This window comes from Clarias gariepinus, chromosome 14 (assembly GCF_024256425.1).
Source record: "Clarias gariepinus isolate MV-2021 ecotype Netherlands chromosome 14, CGAR_prim_01v2, whole genome shotgun sequence".
Lineage (NCBI taxonomy): Eukaryota > Metazoa > Chordata > Actinopteri > Siluriformes > Clariidae > Clarias > Clarias gariepinus.
In genome coordinates, this window is record NC_071113.1 from 8,649,846 (window position 1) to 8,672,227 (window position 22,382).

Consider the following 22,382-nt stretch of genomic DNA (forward strand, 5'->3'; position numbering starts at 1 on the left):
TATCATCTTGCAATATGCTCTTGCCATTAGGAAGGAAAAAAAAACATTGGAAAAACTTGGTCATTTATACATTCAGCTTGTCGACTCACCTCATTTTTTTTGTGGGTACATAATGTCGCTGAACCTAGACTTACCCAATGAAGTAACCCCAGATCATAACACTGCCCCCACAGGCTTGTACTGTAGGCACTAGGCATGATGGGTACTTCATCCGTCTCTCTTCTTACCCTGATTCACCCATAACTTTGGAACTGGGTGAATTTGAACTCAGCACACCTTGAGCACAGCATGACCTTTTCCCAACACTACACAGTCCATTATTTATGCTCCCTAGCAAATTGATTAATTTTAGGGAAACTAACCCTTGAAGTGATTTAATTTGTCATGTTTTCCTGACCGCATTGCTTCCTTAAAGGTGATGAACCTAAAATTGGGTTAAGAACTAATAACACACATTATTAAAACCTGGAACCATGGGTGCACCACACAACCTGTGTGATTTTTGAGCATGTTAACTGTAAACATGTTTTTAGACAAAACATATTTAATCATATACAGTGAAAACTTGGATTGCGAGAATGATTCTTCCTGGAAGCATGTTTGTATATCAAAGCGAATTTCCCCATAAATAATAATGGAAACACTGATTATTTGTTCCACATCCCAAAATAATAAATATTTCAAATAATTAATACAAAATATAAAGTAAAAATAAAACAAATTAACCTGCAGTGACTTATTAGAGAGGAGGGGCTCGCATAGTCAAACTGTATAGGTGAGATAGGGGTATAACAGCAGGAATAACAGAGGGGGGCAGGTTATCTGGGACGGGGCTTGTAGGACGACACACACACACACAATAACGGATTGGTGTCTGGCTCACTGATTACATGATAATTACATAATGAATAACGGATTACATTTTTAAATAAGTAACTAAATAACTGAGTACTTACAGTAAATGGAACCTAATGCGTTAGATTACTCGTTACATCAAAAAAGTAATCCAAGTACTTCAACGCATTACTTTGTAATGCATTACACCCAACACTGCTCATGACATACATCATCATATGTAAACACCTTGCATACACAATGCTTGTCAAATGAAGATAGCCTGTTTACCGTAACATGGGTGCCAACTGTGTACGATCAATATCTGCTGTCAGGGCAAAAATAAATTTGTACTTTCTCACAGTACACTTCTTTCACATACTTGCAATGAAAACTGAGGTGCATTTCTACAATCTGTATTTTAACATTGTTTGGATATACTAGGAACAGCTAAAGTTGTTCCCTTAACAGAATCAATCTAATAATCTTCCAGCTTCTTGAACTAAAGAGGTAATAGAGCATGCTGTTATAGAATAAGTACCAATGTGAAGATCTTACCAGCTCAGAGGTGTATTTTTTTATTTTTCTCCAATAACAGTATGCCCTGATGCTTTTTCTTCCTCTCACACAACAGTAGTAGTAGTAGTAGTAGTAGTAGTAGTAGTATCTGTCATTTATCATCATCTTGTTAAAAATAAAATGTACTGTGTACAGTAGAAAGGCATTCAGTTTCCTTTTACTCTTGCAGCAAGTGACCCTTTAAATATTTTTTTGCCTTTTTGAGTTATCGTTTATTCTTTAAACTTTATTTTTTTGGTATTCAAGATATGCCGAGCTATTAAAGATTCACGATCGTTAGTCCAGGAAACAAAAAAAAAAATCAATCTCCTGTTCTGTTGCTTTTGTTCTAAGTGTTTATCTCGAAATTGATTGTGGGATGAAACAGCAACACTCTGAATTTGTTTAAAGAAGTCAAGTAGTCCAGTATCATGCCATTATTATAAAATTATTATTATTATTAATCTTTCAGTGATATTTGTTTCATACATTAGAGGTTGTAGAAAAAATTGTCTTTCTGTACAGAAATGCTGCAAAACCGTCTGAACAGAGTTCAGTGAAACTTTTTGGAGGTTTTTGTCTAAAGTTAAAGCTCCCCCTTAAATGAAATCATAATGTTGACTGTAAGTAAAGTTATGTGCCAGATGTAATAATCTACTTTAACACTAAACTACTAATAAACTACTTGCTCAATCTAAACTGACTATTTTTACTGGGATTAGTTCATATTTTCAGCACTGAAATCACAGTGCTGACGTGGTATAAGTGATTTTTATTTTTTTAAACACTGGAGTCGTTTCAAGACAAAACTTCATCTTTTATCCGATCTACTTTTCCGATTTTTCATCTGTGATTTGACTCTCTGATTACCAAACAGTGAGTGTACGAAACGAACGGCTGACGACTAAAGAAACACAACTTGCAGCGTGAAAAATGCGTAAGATACTCAAAACCTTACAAAACAGCACTTTGCTTTCTTATTACCTGCTTTAAAGTCATTCCGAATTGCCTCTAAACTGCCCGTGTTGTGTTTTTTTAATCTTTTAATTACTGATTGTTAACATGAGCGTGAGCTTCCGGTGACTAATATCTAGGAGTGTGAGGTTTTGGCAGGCAGGCGTTCGTTGCGAAATCTCCAAATGCATCAGAATAAATTGTGATGGTTCATGATATTCTCTTTTATTCCAACGACACAGACAGCAGCTCAGACAAGCTCCGTTTGAGGTGACAAAACATGGATTCTTTAAAACCCGGCTTCATAAACACAGTGTCTGTGAAATGGATCTGCTGTTCTGGGACATTTTAATTAAAACAAACAAGTCATGAGGATTTTAAAGTTATATTTTTTTCGTTTTAATTTTCACATGAGCTTTTTTAAAGGTTGCACATTTAAGCATTAAATAAAAACTAATCTTTTGCTATACACAATATGAAGTGATTTCAATCTATTTCTGCTTCATACAGGAATTAAAGTATTGACATTTAATTTAATAAATTAAAGACTTTATTCACTGAATATGACACAAACCTAGCACACACACAATTATGCAGTTTAAACAAGCTGACTGTACTGTGATTTAGTATCTAATTATTATTTGTAGGATTTGATTAGATTCATGTTGTTTTTGGGAGACATTTCTTTTTTTTTTCCTTATTCTCAATGGAAATCAAGATATACAATGTGTTCTAGAGACAGAGGTGCTGATGACTGCCATTGCTTTCTGTGAATTTATCTTGCCTAGCCGATACTAATCTGCTCACTAATCTTTACCTAAGTGAACTATGGTTGTGGAGCATGTCGTAGATGCTGAAGTTTTTATTTTTTTCTTTTCCCCATGTTAGGCATTTATACAGGATGGCTCGAAGGTATCCCCAAAACGTCTATTAGAATTGCCCCAGAAGAGTTATAGCACTAAAGGAGAAAATCATATAATTTAGTTTTAGTTCTAGTCCTATATGGCTGAAGAGTTGAGTTGAGCAAATTACCGGGAAAAACTGGCGATGTGACAATATGATATTCAGCTTCTGAAAAGAAAACTGTCGAACGATGGTAAAGTCAGCGGCAGCAGCAGGTAAAGAAACCGTCTTCTGTACATGATCTTCAGGAAGCGATTAAGCAGGCATGAACTCCAGATCCAGCAGATTTTGAAGAATGAAGAACTTCATACTAAATATTGATTGTTGTATAGCATGTTTGTAGTGACTAATAGTGTCACTCACTCACTAACTCGCTAGCTCATTGTTCATACAGCGTCGTGGGGAGGCTAGGGGCACTAGGCGGGGTAGACCTTGGACAGGGTGTCAATCCATCACAATGGGCGATTTGGGAACACTTAATCTGATTTAATGATAAATTAGCCTAATCTGCATGTCTTTGGACTGTGGGGGGACACTGGAGTACCCAGATGAAACCCACCAAGTACCGGGAGAACATGCACACTCCATGCACACTGACCCTGAGGCGGGAATAGAACCCGGAGGTGCGAGGGGACAGAGCTAGTCACTTACACCTTTGTGCTACCATATTGGAAGGTTATAACATAACACGCGTTCCTAATATTATTTAGATTTTTCCTTAATTAAAAAAACTGATGTCGTGGAGTCTTTTTTGGACATATAGATGCAGACATGCAGACAATAAAATTTAATTGAATTTTGTGTAAAGCTGCTTTGCGACAATGACGATTTTTAAAAGCGCTATACAAATAAAATTGAATTGAATTGAATTGAATTTGGGCTGTCCTGTATATTACAGAGCACATTGTGATACTTTTTACATTAAATGTGTGTTTTAATGAGCTAAAGTCTTTTTTTTATGTTAAATGGTAATATAAACATGCTGAGAAATGCAAATGATTTCAGGCGATTATAAACCCGTATACAGTATTTAACGTGATGTGATATCCAGGTAAGGAATGAGTTTAATGGCTTCGCCTGCCAGAAGCGATGTGTTTTGGTGGCTCCCTACAGTGCATTTCACACGGTTTCTACTCAAACCTGTTTTTATATGTCTCCTTCCTGCAGTGTTCCCACATTCCAAGGCCTTCAAGAAGAAATACTCAGCAAACTCGCGGACGTGCTGGAAGAGGTACGCTTTCCGGCACTCGAGACACACACACACACACACACACACACACACAACTGCTTTTTGTTTTCATGACATTTTTCAAATTTTATAATATAAGAGCGGTTTATTTATTACTAAACACATTTCCCTTCACGTACTACACTATCAGTCACTACAAACATGCCAAAAATAGGTAGAGTCAAAGTTTCCTATCTTGAACACACAGAAGCCCAGTCACAATGGAGTTTCAGTTTGTTTTGTACACATCATACAGACCATAGAAAATGCGAGATTAGAAGCTAAGCCTGTGTCATATAAATCTTTCCCTTTGTGTGAAAAATGATAAAGAATTTAATCTGACACAACCAATAGAGCCGATATAAAAGACAGGAAAACAAGGATTTCCTCCATTTCAGTATTATCAGCTGTGCAGCGGGGATCTCACAAACTCAGCCAGATGGTGGACCGTTGGGTGATTCTGCAGTAATGTGCAATAGAGTGTAAGGATTTTTGGATCTTATTCTGTTACAAATGGTTTTTTAATGTCAACACAGGGAAGATTTTTACTGCTCAAACCTGTCTGGGTGCAGTACGGGAGAGGGGAAAATCGCTTTCTCATTATCGGCAATAACATGCTTCGTAAGACGTTAGATTTACCACTCGGGTGAGGACTGGGTAATCTTTTTGGGCTTTATAGTCTTAATGGTTTTTTGTTTGTTTTTGGTTTATGTTTTTGACCTTTTTATTAAATGTCCAGACATCTCCGTGGGAGCATACACATGTCCCAAGGGTCCTATGTCCTTAGGTTTCATTTTTGTTAACACAAATAAATCCTCTTATTCTGTTTGAGGCATTTTGTGGTTTTGGAGGTCTCTATAAAGAATTTTTGCAGACAAATAAAACCATCCTTGGGCACCATCTTTTTCTTCAGGTTTACATTATGTGTGCTGTATTGACCAGGGACACATGGGGAGCCTTTGTCATGCTGCCATTACAGTATCTTCCATATAAATCTGGGGACCATAAGACGCCCAGGAACATAGGCAGGAGCGATTCTAGAGGGGGGGCATGATTTTAGGGCTCTTGTGACAGTGCCACATTTAACTTAATACTTACCCGGGAACAGGGCATTGCTCAAGGTGTTGGAAATCATGTTTAATGTTTTCTAAGCCATTATACAGTATACTGCTATTTGAATCTGATTTGCCATTGCCCCCCCTGACTGGTTCTTGTTCCCCCTGTGCCCCCCGACTCAGAAAATCCTAGAATCGCCCCTGAACATAGGGCCCTGGTAACATGGGATATAATAACATAGAATAAAATCTGAAGATAGTTCTGCGTTTATCTACATACTCATCATTTACACTTGAATTACTCACAAAGTAGTAGTTACACATTTATTCATGCGTATTCACACTCCTGCTTACTGGTCAAATAAGTCACCAAGTCATTGCCTTTACACATATCAAAATAAACAACAGGCCCTGGATTTTCACACAATCCGAGCTGTGCATCTTTGTGACAAAGCGTTGCCGAGTAACCCTGTTTTGAAATACCAGCGAATTTCTTTTTTCTCCAATGTTGTGCTTATAATCTCACTTTTGCGTGATCGAGGGATGTAAGCAACTAACGTGTGCACATAGACACTTGCGTATGCACAGGTCATGTTCGGTCACTACGGGTCAGTTTGTGTCACAAACACTGAGGAATGACTTTAATAGAAAGTGAGTAGAAAAGAAATTCAGATATGCCATAAAAAAAACTGTCCTGCTGAGGACGAGGCAGAGCTTGTCATTGGTGCTTTCCATGACTTTGGTCCTAGTGATGTTGGGATGGGTCCTGGATTTTTATGTAGATATTGCATGTTTGTTTGTTTTTTTCCTGTTTCCAATGAAACACATTGTTTCTTGATTGTGTATTGAAAATATTAATGACTGTTTGGGACACAGTTTTCCATAATTGTGGTTTATGCCATTTCAGACAATCTCTTCTAAACAATTCTAGGAAAAATAACAAAACAAAAACAGAACTTAAAAAAAAAAAATTGTAGGATACTTGTATGGAACTTTCATAAGACTATATAGGATTTTTATTGATTGGTGTAGTTGTTAGCACTGTCACCTTTCACCTCCTGAGACTGGGTTCGATTCCCGGCCAGGCTCGATTCCCGTCTCTGTGTGCATGGAGTTTGCATGTTCTCCCCCTGCTTGATGAGTTTCCTCCAGGTACTCTGGTTTCCTCCCACAGTCCAAAGACATGCAGATTAGGTTAATTGGTGCTCCCAAATCGCCCATAGTGTGTGATTGATCATGTATGTGTGTGTGTGTGCCTTGCGATGGATTGGCGCCCTGTCCAGTGTGTACCCTGCCTTGTGCCCTAAGTCTCCGGGGATAGGCTTAAGGCTCCTCCAGGATAAAGCGGTACAGATAATGCGTGAGTATGATATATCAAATAATTGACTCTGTAGACTGTACTGGGGGAAAAAGATAATAGCATGTATAGACAGCTTTTATTATTATTAAAATATGTTCTTAAAACTAAAAGTAGAAAAATTGCCCTGAAAATGGCTTAGGGCTCATATGGTTAATCAATATAAATGATATCAGTAACAACTTGTGAAATGTAGAATCTTAAAAAAAAAAAGATTCTGATTTTCTCAGTGATTGGTGTGATGGTGATTGGTGTACCCTGGTGCTCGTGAGTTGGCATGGACGCCATGTGGTGTACGCAGCGGCATGGCGACTTGAGTACATACTTCAGTACAAAAGATTAGTCTTGACAGTACTGATTAATACACTGTGTGTGTGTGTGTGTGTGTGTTTCCCAGTATCATAATCAACCTCAGGTCATGTCCATAACCCGGCTTCATGTCGGGACACATTACACCGCGCTCTCACGTCGGTTGTTTGCCTAAAACAGCATGTTCTGTCGTGTTTCATTTCTTATGTTACAGTCTACATTACAAATGCATTGCATTTTCTCATTTCTCACAGTCTCATTGTGCACACATTTGGGATAGCTCAGACACGTTCATTTCCGAAAAGGCTTTAAATTATGTTGCAGCGCACTTCCTTTCCACTCCATTAGAAGCTGACTGTGAGCAATTGAAGCAATTTCCCCGCTGTTCCCTGTGACAAACCGTGTCACTACACCAGACCACATTTTATATGCAGCTGTTAGCTTTTTTACTTCCCAAACTCCAAGCTTTTCATATTGAATGATATTTTTGCTTTTCCATGCAATTGCAGTCTGGTTGTGACTCAGAATCATTTAAGTCAAGATTGAGTCATGCTGCCGAAGCGTGGATTGCTAAAGCTATATAGTCAGCGGTGCTTGAAGCGTTAGACAGGCTGTCAACATGCAATCTCATCATATTGATAAAAGGTTCATGCTAACCTCAACAGCCCAAAATAGAACATTATAGTCTGTTGAGGTTAGCATGAACCTTTTATCAATATGATGGGATTGCATGTTCATGGTTTTATATGCGAAGCTTTCTGGCTCATTGTTAGGATTTTTTTTTTTTTTTTTAAATACTGGGGCGTTCAAGTCAAACCAGAACTTTTGAATGACAAAACAGTTGTGAGAGTAAAAACTCACTTTTTCTGGATTTAATCCTCTGCTACACTAATGCACCAGTGCTTGGAGACCATCAGGGTAGAAAGTTTTCTCAGTATGCCGGAGCCATGATCAGACCGCCTGCTGGCTTGGTGGAGTGAGGTCAGAACTGTACTGGAAATTCCTGTAATGTGTAAGGGGTGATGGTGAAAGATTGTTTGTACAGTTTCCATAGACAGGTGCATTGCTACAGCAAGTTGCAAGGTTTTTTAAGGATCAGGCGCTTCACTCACTGAATGTTGATGGGAACGAACATACGGCCTTTTTTAAAGCATTTGCATCGTTGAATTTTTTTTTATTGATTTAAAAGTCTCATCATTGTACTGTGCTTAAAGTTACATCACTTTTACGCCTTCATTCATAAGAAATTTCATCCCAAGTCCCAGTTTGACCTGAACAACCGTGTGTGTGTGTGTGTGTGTAGTATTAATTATTCTGTACAAGGACCAGATGCTGACTTTTTTTTTTATTTCAGAATGCCTGCCAACTCAAATCCCTTAAATGTCAGTATCCGTCCCTGCTTGAATACACAGAAAATCTTTTGTCTCTTGAAGACCCAGAAGAACTCAAAGAGGAGAGATAGGGACTGTCACATTGATCAATATGAAATGCTATCTTTTGTTGTTGTTACTTTACATATTCTGAAGAAGAAGGCTTTCTTTGTTACAAATACTTTTCTTTACATATGAGCTTGTTACATAGTTGAGGTCAGAGCACAGGGTCAGGCTTCAGAGCAGAGAGGGGTTAAGGGTCTCGCTCAAGGGCATAAGAGTGGTTTGAACCCCTGACTCTCTGATTTAACCACAAGCCTTGACCTTTTAAGCCGAAGCAGAAATAATTATTTACCGTAAAAATCAATGCGTTTTTTCCTTTGCTTGGGATAAGTTATCTTTCTTTAAACTACAGAAATGGAAAAGTCTCCATTACATTATTTGTATATTGTGACGCCAAAATGGGAAATATCTAAACCAAGGAATTATAAAAGCACATCCTTAAGATAGTACAGACCTTAATATGACATACTGTAGAGATCCAAAGGCAGCTTCCGATCAGTCCTCGGGTATGTAAGAGTTTAGCCCAACATAATTTATCCATTCTTCATTGTCAAGATATAAATAGATTTAGCCTCACATTTAATCACCACCAGCTGTCACTGAGCAGATGGATTATCTATATTCCAGGATTGTGTCCTAAAATCTGGAGATAAGACCTCAGCATACAACACATTTCACCAAGCATTAAATCCTAAACTTTTTTTATTCTGTATATACAACAAAAAAAAAAAAAAACATTCTCTATCCAGAATTACCAACTCAAAGAAGTTGACAAGTCATATTCTATGTCTCGTACTCGTTATCTTATTCATACACTTTTTTTAACTGACAGTTATACAATTTATAACACAATTCTGTGCCGTTTCTATTGAAAATCAAGCCAATGTAAAGTCTTTCATCGAAGTGCTGTGTGTTTTGGGTAATACTTCAACAAAAATGTTTTATAATGTTTTTTTTATTTCCACTGAAATTATCTTGCTAATTGTCTGAATCAGAAAATTAATTTGATATTTCACTTTTGTACTTTCACTTGTTTGGCCTCGTAGTAGACAGTGCAAGCTTGTTTCTTTTATCCTTTTGTTATAGAAAGTCTGTAAGTACTACAGTATATAGACCTATAAGGTCCCAGGTTCAAACCCACAACCACCAAGTTGCCACTGTTGGGCCCTTAAACAAGGCCCTTAACCCTCAACTGCTCAGATGTATAATGAGATAAAAATGTAAGTCGCTCTGGATAAGAGCGTCTGCCAAATGCCTAAATGTAAATATAGACAAAAAGATTTGCCCAAACCTGCAATAACAAAGAATACAAATACATATACTTCAATATGAAGTGGGTCCCCCAACATTTTGCACTATTTTGTTTCTATGGGAATTCATGCCCATTCATTCTGTAGAGCAGACCAGTCAATTTTTTCCACACTGACCATCAAACCATGTCTTGTTCACTGGTGCACAGTCATGTTGGAATAGAAAAGGGCCTTCCCCAAATGGTTGCCACAAAGTTGGAAGCATAGCATTATCCAAGATACGCTGAAGCATTAAGTTTACCCTTCACTGGTGATAAGAGGCCCGCTCGAAACACCTGAATTAAATAATTAACAGGTTTGTATGGCTTGTATAGTGTATCTTAATTATGCCCACTAGATGTTGCCTGTCATTTCCCCTACTACTAATTGATCCTGATTGTCTCACACCTTGGCTGGGTCTTGGCACTCTTGTAAAGTCCAGTGCTTTTTTTTTTTTATTTATCTTTGTCTCACATCTGTTATAAAGGTTATTGTCCCTTAGTGTTAGCAGTATGCTGAAGTACGAGTTTCAAGTTATAGTTCCTGTTCATGTTTTGATCTGAGAGTGTTTGTTCACGAAGTCTATTAAACACAAATCCGTACCTGCATCTGCTGTTCTTCCTTATCCCGACACAGGCCAACACTAATTTACCAGAAGCTACCTATTGGGACACACCTTTTGAAAAATCTGTTGGAAAGTTCCCACAGGATATTATAAAATATTTACCAAGATCTTTCTTTTTATAGAGATGCACCAATTTATCAGCCTTTTTTTTTGCCTTGTTGACTGGCATCGACTTACTGGTAATTAGAAAGACATTCACCGACGCCAGTGGCTGACATTGGTTAATTGCAGTCTGAGTCAGGAAATATCCGAAAGATGGGGCTGTAATATAAAGTGGTATCAAAGCTTCAACATTTGCGCACCGCAGATCCAGTTGCTTTTGCCGATTGTCTTCCCTTAGATGCCTTAAAACCTGGCAGTAAAATTCGCTATCTGGCCCCTGGGTACGAATTCTTGATGCACAATGCTGGGAATGACAAAAAGGCCAGAAGCATGGACTTGGTCAAGCTGCAGAGCTTCCTCGCATTTTTCTTCCACTGTGAATACACTTGCTTCCTCTCAGGGTTGTACCAATACCCAAGTTTCACCACTGATAACGATGCTCACCATGAAGGACAGGTCATCCATGGCAACTCCATTCCTGAGATGGAGTTCTTGGCAGACTTCGACACAATGTTCCTTCTGCTTCTGAGTCAACAGCCTGGGGAAACTTGAAAGCAGCACCGCGCATGTTCAAATTACACAAGAAGATTGCCCGGACTATTTTGTGACACACTGACATTAGTAGCAACATTGTGGATTGTTCTCTAATGATCATCAAACACAAGTTGCCAAATGGTTTTGACGTTTTTAGGGATGGAGCTTTTTGAAGGTTTTTCTGATTCTTCTAGCGATGTTCTTCTGCTCTTGAAGCACGCATACCACTCAAAGTACCTTAAACAACTCATTGCATCATTGCTGTACACTTGCTAAATTATGTCAAACATCTCCCATGGTGGATTTGCACAGTTTTATGCAGAATTTCATGTTTGCGTTTTTTTTTAACTTGGTGTCCAAGATGAAATAGCATTTGTAGTAATCCATGTGGTCAGATTAGCACCAGTGGCACTGCTCCTATTTTGACACACTGACTTATTAAGGTCGGTGCACCCTGTGACTGTGTGTGTGGCCTTGTGCAGCCATCTGTTGGCGTGTTAAAAAACCAGTCTCAACTTTTTAATACCACCTCATACTTTCCATAACAACAATATGCCTATTGTATGTGTTAGTGAATGTGGGATTGCTGTGTGGGATTATTTCACTGTCCGAGAAAGATCTGCAGTTTAAAAGACATGTTCCACTGACTTTTCAAGGGGACGGACATAAAGGCTGACTTTAAATTAATTTATTTTTATTTTTCATTCTTTTACATATAACTACATTTAGTTATGTTTCACAAAAATAATTTTTAGAGCTTAGAACATTTATTTTGGACAATAAAACAATCTGTCTTGTGAAAGAATGTTATATTAAACATTGAGCCTCATGCAGCAGCATGCTTTATTTTATTTTTTCCTATTAACAAAAAATTAAGTCAACACACTAGATGTATTAAACATTCTTTATCATCCCAATCAGCTTTTAATCATGTAAGCAGATGTGTTTTAAGTCGTTGTATAAAGATTGACAGAGACTCAGCTGTCTGGACATCTAGGGGAAGTTCATTCCACCACTTAGGTGAAAAAGTGTCTAGTCGCACATCTTTGATCCCTAAGAGATGTTTGGACCAGCCAAGCAATGCTGGAGGATTGGAGGGAATGTGGTGCAATGCGAGGTGTGATTAAAGCAGAGAGGTAAGTGGGTGCTGGGCTGTTTTTGGCTTTGTAAGGAAGCCTCAGGGTTTTGAATTGGATGTGGGCAGCTACAGGAAGACAGTGCAGAGAGCGGAGAAGTGGGGTAGTGTTGGAGAACTTAGCAAGGTGGAAAATGAAAATGATCATCCAGAGTTACCCAAGGTTGCCAGTGGCTGCTGAAGGAGTGGTCTGATTTTTGTCCAGGGAGATCTTGACCAGGGGATAAATCATCAGGGAAAGAACAGCAGTTCGTTTTTACTGAGATTGAGTTTTAGCTGATGAGTTGCCATCCAGGATGAGATGTCTGGCTGACATGCTGAGATCCAGTTGGAAACCTGAGTGTGAAAGGAGAGAATAAGTTGCATGTCATCTACATATGGTATGAAAAAGCATGCAAAAATATGGCTTAACCAAGAGACTGGATATAGAGGGAGAACAGAAGAGGATTCAGTACCGAGCCCTGTAGGACACCATTAGAGAGTCTGCGTAGGGAAGATGTAGATCTCCTTCATGTCATCTCATACAACCTATCTTTTAGGTAATGCCACGCTTTTCCACGGATTCCAGTGCTTGTAAGAATAGATAATAGAATCTTGTGGTTCACGGTGTTAAATGCAGCTGACAGGTACAGGAGGATGAGTACAGATGACAGTTTATCTGATCTAGCGGCATGGAGCTTCTCAGTGACTAACAGAAGGGCAGTTTCTGTGGAATGTGCTGCTTTGAATCCAGATTGGTTGGGATCGTTGTGGTTGTTGAGTAGCAAAGAGAAGATATTGTGAAAGTTGCCAAAATCATGTGCAGAGACTTCCAGCTTTTCCCAGTAGAAGGCAGTTTTGGCAGAAGTCACGTCACATAAGAATTTGGAGAGAAGAGCGCGGTAAGAGACAAGCATCAACCATCTGCATCAAGCTGTGATTTCTTCCATCTTCTCTCTGCTGTTCTTAATTCTCTTTTGTTGTTGCATAATACTTCGCAGAGCCAAGGCACAGGACAAGAAATCTTTCTTGGATTAGAAGACAGAGGACATAAGAGGTCCATGGATGAGGAGAGAAAGCAGAGAAAAGTATCAGTTGCAGTCTCTAGTGGTAGAGAGGAAAAGGGGTCTGGGAGGGATGATGGGGTACAGGAAGACAGAAATACTCTTCCTTGGAGAGAAATAGGAGCTGGTGTGAAGGCTTCTGCGAATTCAGTTTAATTCAATTTTATTTGTATAGCGCTTTTAACAATTGTCATTGTCGCAAAGCAGCTTTACACAATCAAAAGAAATTATGGAATTTTGTATAAAAGATAAATGTGTATGAATTAAAATGATCAGATTTTCCCAGATGTCCCAGGTTAGCACTTTCAACTTGCACCTCCAGGGTCGGTGTTCAATTCCCGACCAGGCTCGAATTCCGTCTCTGTGTGCATGGAGTTTGCATGTTCTCCCCGTGCTTGGTGAGTTTCCTCCGGTTTCCCTCCACAGTCCAAAGACATGCAGATTAGGACAATTGGTGTTCCCAAATTGCCCGTAGTGTGTGTGTGTGTGTGTGTGTGTGTGTGGGGACCATCACAAGGCACACACACATACCCCGCCTCGTGCCCCAAGTCTCCTGGGATAGGTTCCAGGTCTCCGCGATCCTGAATACAAAATAAAGCGGTATAGATGATGAGTGAGTGAGCTTTAGAGAGGATAGGAAGGGTGATGTTGAAGGATACCAGGTACTGTAATGATCAGATTTATAAAGAGGGATAGCAGTGACACTGTGGCTCGGGTAGGACGGCAGAATACCAGGTCAAGAGAGTTCCCTCTCTTGTGTGTGGAAGGGCAGCTGTTTAGTGTAAGAGGAGTGTTATCAGAAGGAAAAAGACTAAGGCGTTTTCTCACTGGGGTCCGGTAACTGTTTCCAAGCACACTTGCCCCCAGGGTCAGTTGATTTTTGTCTGTGAGCATGCAGTTGTTCAGAGCCCAGGAACCGAGGTGGTCTCGGGAACGATTCATGCGTTCCTGAGCACGGTAGATGTGACATGTGTACGCACTCGTGCTCAATAGAGGAAGTGACTGTTGGACTCCGTACACAAACAAACGTAGCTGCTAAAGAATCTCTGTGAAGTAGTACTGATTTAGTGTTTGCTTAAAATTTAGGCAGACAAAAAACATCCAAAGTCAATGGGACACTACACATAAAAACTCTGGTATTTACCGAAATATCCGTGAGTATTTACATGTGTGTGTAACATGGGGGGGGGGGGGGGGGGGCAGTAGAGAACAAGAATGTGGAAGTCAAATGGAAAGGTTACCTTAACAGCATGAAGTTTGAATGATCAAAGGGGATAGGTGTGAGGGACCATTTAGTTTAATAACCCCCTAAACACCATATAAAGGGAGGTGCATGTTGGACCGTGTGGTGGGAATAAAAATATAGTAATAACAATAAGAACTACAGCAGTAATGGACTTAAAGTACTTTGTAATCAACTTAACAGAGTAAACGTGTTTCTCTAGAGAGGGAGTACTGCCAGTATGGGTCAATCAAAAAAATGCAGCACTGGCAAAAGATCTGTGATGCTGTGAATGATGTCAGTCAAGAAACATCTAGATAAAAAAAAATAAAGTGGTTTGATGGCACATGTAGTGAAGGCACAACCTCTGGAGTTTTATAAAGTTAAGGGTCTTTTATGAAGGTTGAACTGGATAGTGGTTTTCATAATTATGTGCTTCAGAATGCTCATGGCAATCCAAAACGACTCTTTATCCATCCATCTGTCTTATCAAATCTGTGTGATCTCCAAAACCATGCTCTCTGCGCAAGCCAGAGAGCCATCAAGCCAGAAGTGGAGCACACACGAGAGTCAAAAGGTTTTATAGTCTTAATAAAGATCAACTGAACAACAGGATCTCTTTAACCTTCTCTGGAGTTAAAATAACAATCACTATAATTCGTCTAAAGACAAGGGATAGTCCAAACTTGATTATATGACACTTTTTTTTTTTAGAACATAAAATGCATTGGACAAATAATCTGTGAACTGTGAGAGTACTCGTGACCACTCAAAAATGTTCTCTCTACTAATAAAAAAAAGAAAAAACAGCGGTTCCCAGAAAAGAATGGTTCCAGACAAAATAATAAAAAAATATTATGGAAAAAAAAAAAGAACAGTAGTTTGGATAGCATGCTTTTCTATGATTTTTTTAAAAGCTCTTTTGTTTTTTTTTCTGGCACAAATTAGGGAATAAATAACACAAGCAAAAAATATCGGCATCAGCTATTGGCCAAATTAATGGTATCAGTATCAGCCCAGAATTTGACATTTACTGTAATAGACAGGTCTTCTCTCCAATATTCAGCTCCTCAGCTCCAGGGATCCTGTGCCCAATATAGGCGCCTGTTTTTGGGTGATATTGAACAGAATCTGTTATTTTTACCCACGAACCTCAAAGTTAAACATGTTATGCATTTTTTTGATGCATTCTTGCACTCTTGAGATGAGTGAGGTTATTAATGGTGCAAATCCGTCCATGAATGGGCATCTCTTTGGTCTTCTCGGCACTCGAACATCATGTGTGCTAATTTCTTTTAGCAATTGAAACCATAACCACCCTTGTGGAATCTGGATCGAGGAAAGCAGCTGTTTATTTGGTGCGATATGGAAATGCAACTGATTGCCTGTGGGATAAATATTAATTACGATGCTGTTGCTCGGTTTATCTCCTCTGCATTGTTTTGCACTGAGAACAGAATTCATAATTCCGGAAATATCAGTAGAAATGTTGCCATGGCACCAAAATACAGATAACACCACAATGCTGATTAAAACCCATCCACATTAATACGCGTCTTATTATACAATTTGTTGCTGTTAAAGAACAAACACAAACAGGAACAAGACTGTTAAGATCATGACTTAAGGTTGGTGCCATGACAGTTTTTTGAGTCTCTTGCAAGCAATGATTAAAAACTTAAAATAATAATATAAAGATTCATTTATGACATTGAGACACGATTCCGAAACAGTTTAAGCTGATACACGTTTGAGTTTTTAGTTTAAGTTGCACTTTCTGTAATCTAGACCGCTTTAGTAAACTTGAAAGAGGAGACATCCCTCTTATCTCTACAACTATAATCTATTGAAGAGGATGACCTTAAAACCAACGAAGGAAGTGTGATTGATGGCTTTGGTGATGCTGCATGAGTCACCTGGAACCTGGAGACTATAATCGCCAATACTACTGGGTTGGCCTCTTCATCGATGTCTGTTCTTTTTATTGTTTTTGTGGTGTTAAGTTATTTCACACACACAGGTCTTTTTTGAAGGTTTTGTTCCAAATTCTGATGGTCTATAAAAGCTGGTACATATATGCATGAACCATGCTCAGAAATATCACCCATTTAAATGTCTGGGGAAAACCTTCATACTGTATGATGACATATTTTTTTCTGTATACTGACTTGCCTTTACTTGGGATCTCAATCACAAGTGCCAGCAATTAAAAATTTGTTTTCCCAACAAGTGAAAAACTATTATTAAATAAGTGAATTCCAACTATAGTTAAAAAGCATCAGACATTTTCAGAGCTGGTATGCGGTGCCTGGCGGGACAGTGGCTTCGTGGTTAGCACTGTGGCTTTGCACCTCCAGGGTCTTTGTGGTTTTGGTCAGGTGTAGCTCAGTGGTTAAGGCATTAGACTATGGTTCAGAAGATCTCAGGTTCAAACCCCACAGCCACCAGGTTGCCACTGTTGGGCCCTTGAGCAAGGCCCTTAACCCTCAACTGCTCAGATGTATAATGAGATAAAAATGTAAGTCGCTCTGGATAAGAGCGTCTGCCTAAATGTAAATGGGTCTGGGTTTACAGTAATTCCACCCTTGGGGTCTGTTTGCACGTTCAATTTAATTCAATTTTATTTGTATACTGTAGCACTTCTAACAATTGAAATTGTCACAAAGGAGCTTCACACAATCAACATGTCCTCCCCATGCTTGATGGGCTTCCTCCCAATACCCCTGTTTTCTCCCACAGTCTAGAGACATGCAGAGGCTAATTGGCGTTACCAAATTAGATCATAAAGGTACTGTAAAAGTACAGTACAATGGTCACCGTTGGCCACCATTGGGTATTTTGCATGTTGCACTACAGAGGATCATGGATGGATGGATGGATGGATGGATGGATCTGGTGCCTACCTGAAATCATTAGGTTTCATATCTGTTTTGCCACCCAACAACTTGATAAGTGTGGCATCTTTCTCACTAGGTACGAAAATCACAGCTAGGTTTCCAGACATCATTTTCCAACTGTTGACTTCTGTGTTTGTTAAACTGGCTTCTAAACCCAGTATTCATACAAGCAAAAGCTGTAAACCAAGATATATAGCATGCAGCTCACTATACACGTCACATTTTGTTTTGTTTAAATAATACATGCCAGGGTTATTACAGTATTTGTTACTTTTCCAGATTAGCAAAGCAAGGAAACTATACTAGAAAGACCAGCAGTTACATTGATCTTTAATTGTCGATTCGAAAATATACCTAGCTTAAAATATACCATAGCTATGCAGAAAACATAAGAGCTGTTCAAGTCAAACTGGTACTTTTGATCGTGCAGAATAACAGAGCACAGTTACGAGAGTATTTCTTAATATAACACTACAACAATGCCCTTATCCAAGTGTTTCACTAGCAGCTTGGATACCATCAAAATAAAAAGTTTTTACTCTAGAGCCGAGATTACACTGCCTGCTTCACATGTGAAATGTTGGCCTCCCAGGAACTGGGCCAAATGTGTGTAAATGTCTTGGAGCGAGGTCAGGACTGTATGGGGATGTGGCAATAACTCCCAGACGAGTTCCTGTAATGTGCAAGTAAATGATGGTCGTGAATGATTGTTTGTTTGTACAGTTCTCACACAGCTGTGTCTCTCCGGCAAGTTGGTGGCAAGTAGATTTTCCATGATCAAGCGTTTCCTCTTGCTGAATGTCCACAGGAGTGCGTTTTCAATGTGTATTAAATACTTTTGGTAGATTTTCATACGTTTAAAACCTGTAAGAAAATGTATTTTCTTCCAATCTACTATAATAGCTAAAACACTATAGGGCTTTTTTTTTCCCAGGAGCAAAAACTAAGGGTTATTAGCGATACCAAAGAGCAAAATTGTCATGTCTACTGCATTAACTCTTAATATAATTATGCATCGTGGTTCGTGTGCATCTCTGTGTAGTTATTTAGATTCGCTGCCTGTGCAGGTGACATCAGATTTATTCAGATTGCTCTGCAGTGAAGAGTAATTTGAAGATACATTAAATAAGAGCTGGTTCAAGTGCACCCTCCTGGGTTTCTAGTCTCTTTTGGCAGGTGCTGTCAAAGACCGTCATGAAAAACCATTACATAAAACCCTTTGAATATGACAGGGCATGACCGCTCTCAGCAATCCAGTCAGTCAGAGACGCAACATTTCATTTGCACCTTGTCATCTGGTCAACCATCACATTTTCACTTTCTCACTGAAAAGCGCTGATTTTTTTTTTCCTGCTGTTTGAGAATCTTTGAAATGCACCAATTCTAAAGATTTAATCGAGTTCATGGTGATATTTTGGAATAAATAACTGCCTTAATATGTGTTGCCTCAGTGGGTGTGTGTGAATTTTTGTATTTGTACCGAGGTTTCAAAATTCTAAATCTAATTCTAAACTACATTTAGTCACTTAATCAACGGAAACAAAATATATTTTGTTGAAAGTTAGAATTTATGACAGTAATTTAATGTTCAATGTACAGTGGAGTGGTGGCTCAGATGGCAAAGGCTCTAGGTTATTGATTTGGGGATCTGGGTTCAAGCCCCGCCCTCAGTGGGTTTGCCACGCCCCAAGCAGTGCCAGTCCCAAGCCCCGTAAGAAAAACTTGAGGTTGGCATCTGGCGTGCCAAAGTTGTTCGCTGTGGTGACCACTTGTTTTTTTTTTTATAAAAAATGTTCAATGTATCCCCATTAAAAAGTTGTTAAATTAAGTGTATAGCTTCATTGCATCATGTGGTCATTGTGTTTTTTAGTTAGACATATTTTTCAAGTGTTATTTGTTTTAATCTAGAAAAGTTTGACAGAGTTTGCTGTGACCTTTGCATAGGCATTGATTCCCTGTCCTTCTTGCCCAACCGGCCATTTAATAGCTTTTTCCTAGACTGATGTGCTCAGTCTGTGAGAGCACAAAAAACCAAGAGAGAGCTGTTCAGCTGCGTTTGTCCTTTGTGACTAAAACTTAATTCCAGACTCTTTGGTAAATACAGCTTGACATAAACTCACACCTTCTAAAAATAAAGACAGATTTAACTCTTCTTCCGTGCAGCGATGGCTCGTCTAACATAAACATACACTCTCACGTCCAGCACGCGCCACCCGAGCCATGTTAAATAAATCAGCCTCTGAAAGACATGCGGAGGATAGGGCTTTATTTGACACTGTACAATGACAAGATGTTTGGCTTCAATCTCAAACACATGGGCTGGAGTGCCGGAGTGCCGGAGTGGGAGTGTACTCTGTTCCCGTACTGCTTGGGGCTGTGCTCGGGGCAGATTGAGTCAGAAGGTCAGCGTTTTCCATCTGATGTGCGAGGCGCAGAAGTGCAGTGCAATAGTGAGAGATTGAAGGACAGGGAAATAATAGAAGCTTTGCTTCATCTACCCATCCAATTATTGCCAACATCTCAGGAGGCTTTCTCACAATACATGAGGGCACTACTGTGTACTGAGATATTGTAAGAGCATGATGAAATCAGGGACGGCTTCAGTTCTACAATCTGATTGGTTGAGCTGATTTGGAGTCCTTGCAACACACTATACTGTGCTGAAGTGTCAACGTCATGAAAATAATGTACAAAATAATGTAATGAACATTTAGTGAAGTTGCATTGTAAAACAACGGACTGTGCAAATGGCAGCTATGTTTAATAGCGAGAGCAAGAGCATTTTCATATGCACAAAGTCACAGGATTGGGACTTAACAGGTGTTTGATCATTAACAAGGCCATAGTTTCCTAGGGTTAAATATTAGACTTTGGAGCAACGGAAAAGGCACACAAGTTTAGATTGACCCTATGCTGGAGCGATAGGTGGGTCAGGGTAAGAACAGAAGTGCATGAAGCGATGTAGCCCTCATGCATAGTGTCCACTGTACAAGCCTCTGGGGGCAGTGTTATGATCTGGGGTTTGTTGGGTCTAGGTTCATCAACGTAATGTGACAATAAATGAAGTCAGCTGACGACCTGAATGTGGTGAATGACCAGGTTATATCATCTACAGAGTCAAACTCTAGGACTTTCTAGTAAATTGTGAAAGAGTGGTTCTAGGAGCATGAGAAATCATTTTCACATATGAACTGGCTACTAAATGGCATATCATAATCAAAACTAAAATGGAAGATTAGTGTGTGTGTGATGTTTATGTATGCAATATTATATTATGTAGTCATGTTTTAAACCAGTTTATGATACGGTTAAGAATGAATGATTGTCAGCTTTTCACAGACTGATATGGGATCACTTATTCACTACTCTGCGTCTCTACTGCTTTATCCTGTATTCCCAGGAGGCTTAGGGTACAAGGCGGGGTACACCCTGGACAGGGTACCAATCCATCGCAGAGCACACACACATACTCACTTACACACACTATGGGCAATCTGGAAACGCCAATTAGCCTAATCGGCATGTGTTTGGACTGTGGGAGGAAACCAGAGTACCCGGAGGAAACCCACCAAGCACGGAGAGAATGTTACACTTAATTTGGTTAAAAGCTTTAACATCAGTCTTGTCATCATGGGGGAAAAAAAGACCTGTACTAGACACTTCTGATTTTTCACCTCTTTAATTGATCACTTTAATTGAATAATCTTAATGTAACTCATAAAGAAGTCAACATAATAATAACATCAGCAGGAACCTTATTGTTACGAACTACTGCTGCAGGTAGTTGTGTTATCGGACAAGGCAAGATTCATATTTCAAATAATTAAACAAGATCATGTGCAATTATTTGGTCAATAATGGGGGTTGGTAACATCAGGAGAAAATCACTGGTGCATGTACTTCGTGGTGCTCAAACCCCACATGAGCTCTATTTAAACTTTGGCACAATTAGTCACAGGTGTCTCTCGTTAGAACTTCAGTGAAATTGAGCTCGTGCGCTGGGAATTGTGGTTCGAGTCCAGCAAATTTGTACAGTGTGTGATAGCACATTTTATGCTAATACAAAAAGAAAAGTACACATTTCAACATCAAAGAAATAAGTCTGTACTGGATGCTTTGAGTTTAGTTGTATAGCTAAAGTGGTAGAAGTTAGAAAGTATAATATGAACATCCAAACAGTAATTTGCTATAATTTTATTATAATGCAAGTAATTTATGAAGCGCTATTAATGTTGAAGTATGAAACATTAAGGAATCCTGCTTCATATTTTGTGTGCATGGTTTTTCAGAAGTCAAACAGCTTGCAGTGCAACAGCTAATAATAGGATCCCTTTTGGGAAGGATTCATCTGGCTGAGTTGCTCTTCTGCCAGTAACCCTTCATGCTGGAGCAAACCGGCCGCTGACCTCAGCACACACTGAGGAATCGCTCAGATAGAAGATGGAGTAAGCCACTGACCCCGGTTGGTGTTCAATAGACAGCTTCCTGTGCTTCAAGATAGAGAGAGAGAGAGAGAGAGAGAGATTTATTATTAGACTAACTCAGTGCATTAATGGTGGCTGGGTTTATTCCTGCACCAAGGAAAGTCTTTCAATCAGTCATGGTCTGTGCTGCAATAAGTAATTTAGCATTTCCCATTCTTCTAGTTGCAGGGCAGACGTCACTCTAGGTTGTGTTTATAACTGTTCATGAATTTGTTTTTTTAATCTTATGATCATATACCGTATCAGAATCCAGCATATGATTTAGCAACATCACTAAACTGTTGAATTCTTCCTTAATGATAATTTCCCAGGCTTGTAGTTGTTTTTTCCCTCCCCTTTTGTCTCCTCTTCAAAATGTGAGATGCTGCTCACATGTTAAGACCTGGTGATTGACACGGCCAGTCTATAACCTTTCATTTG

General features: G+C 39.2%; 1 protein-coding gene across 3 annotated transcripts in view; it reads left to right on the forward strand.

Annotated features, from left to right (window-relative positions):
• Positions 1-22,382, forward strand: part of prkg1b (protein kinase cGMP-dependent 1b) — a 186,504-nt gene that overhangs the window by 117,552 nt on the left and 46,570 nt on the right. For all 3 annotated transcript variants that reach the window (XM_053511347.1, XM_053511346.1, XM_053511348.1), the window contains exon 5: positions 4,417-4,480. In XM_053511347.1, coding sequence (XP_053367322.1) covers positions 4,417-4,480 — 64 coding nt within the window. The remainder of the gene's footprint in view (positions 1-4,416; positions 4,481-22,382) is intronic.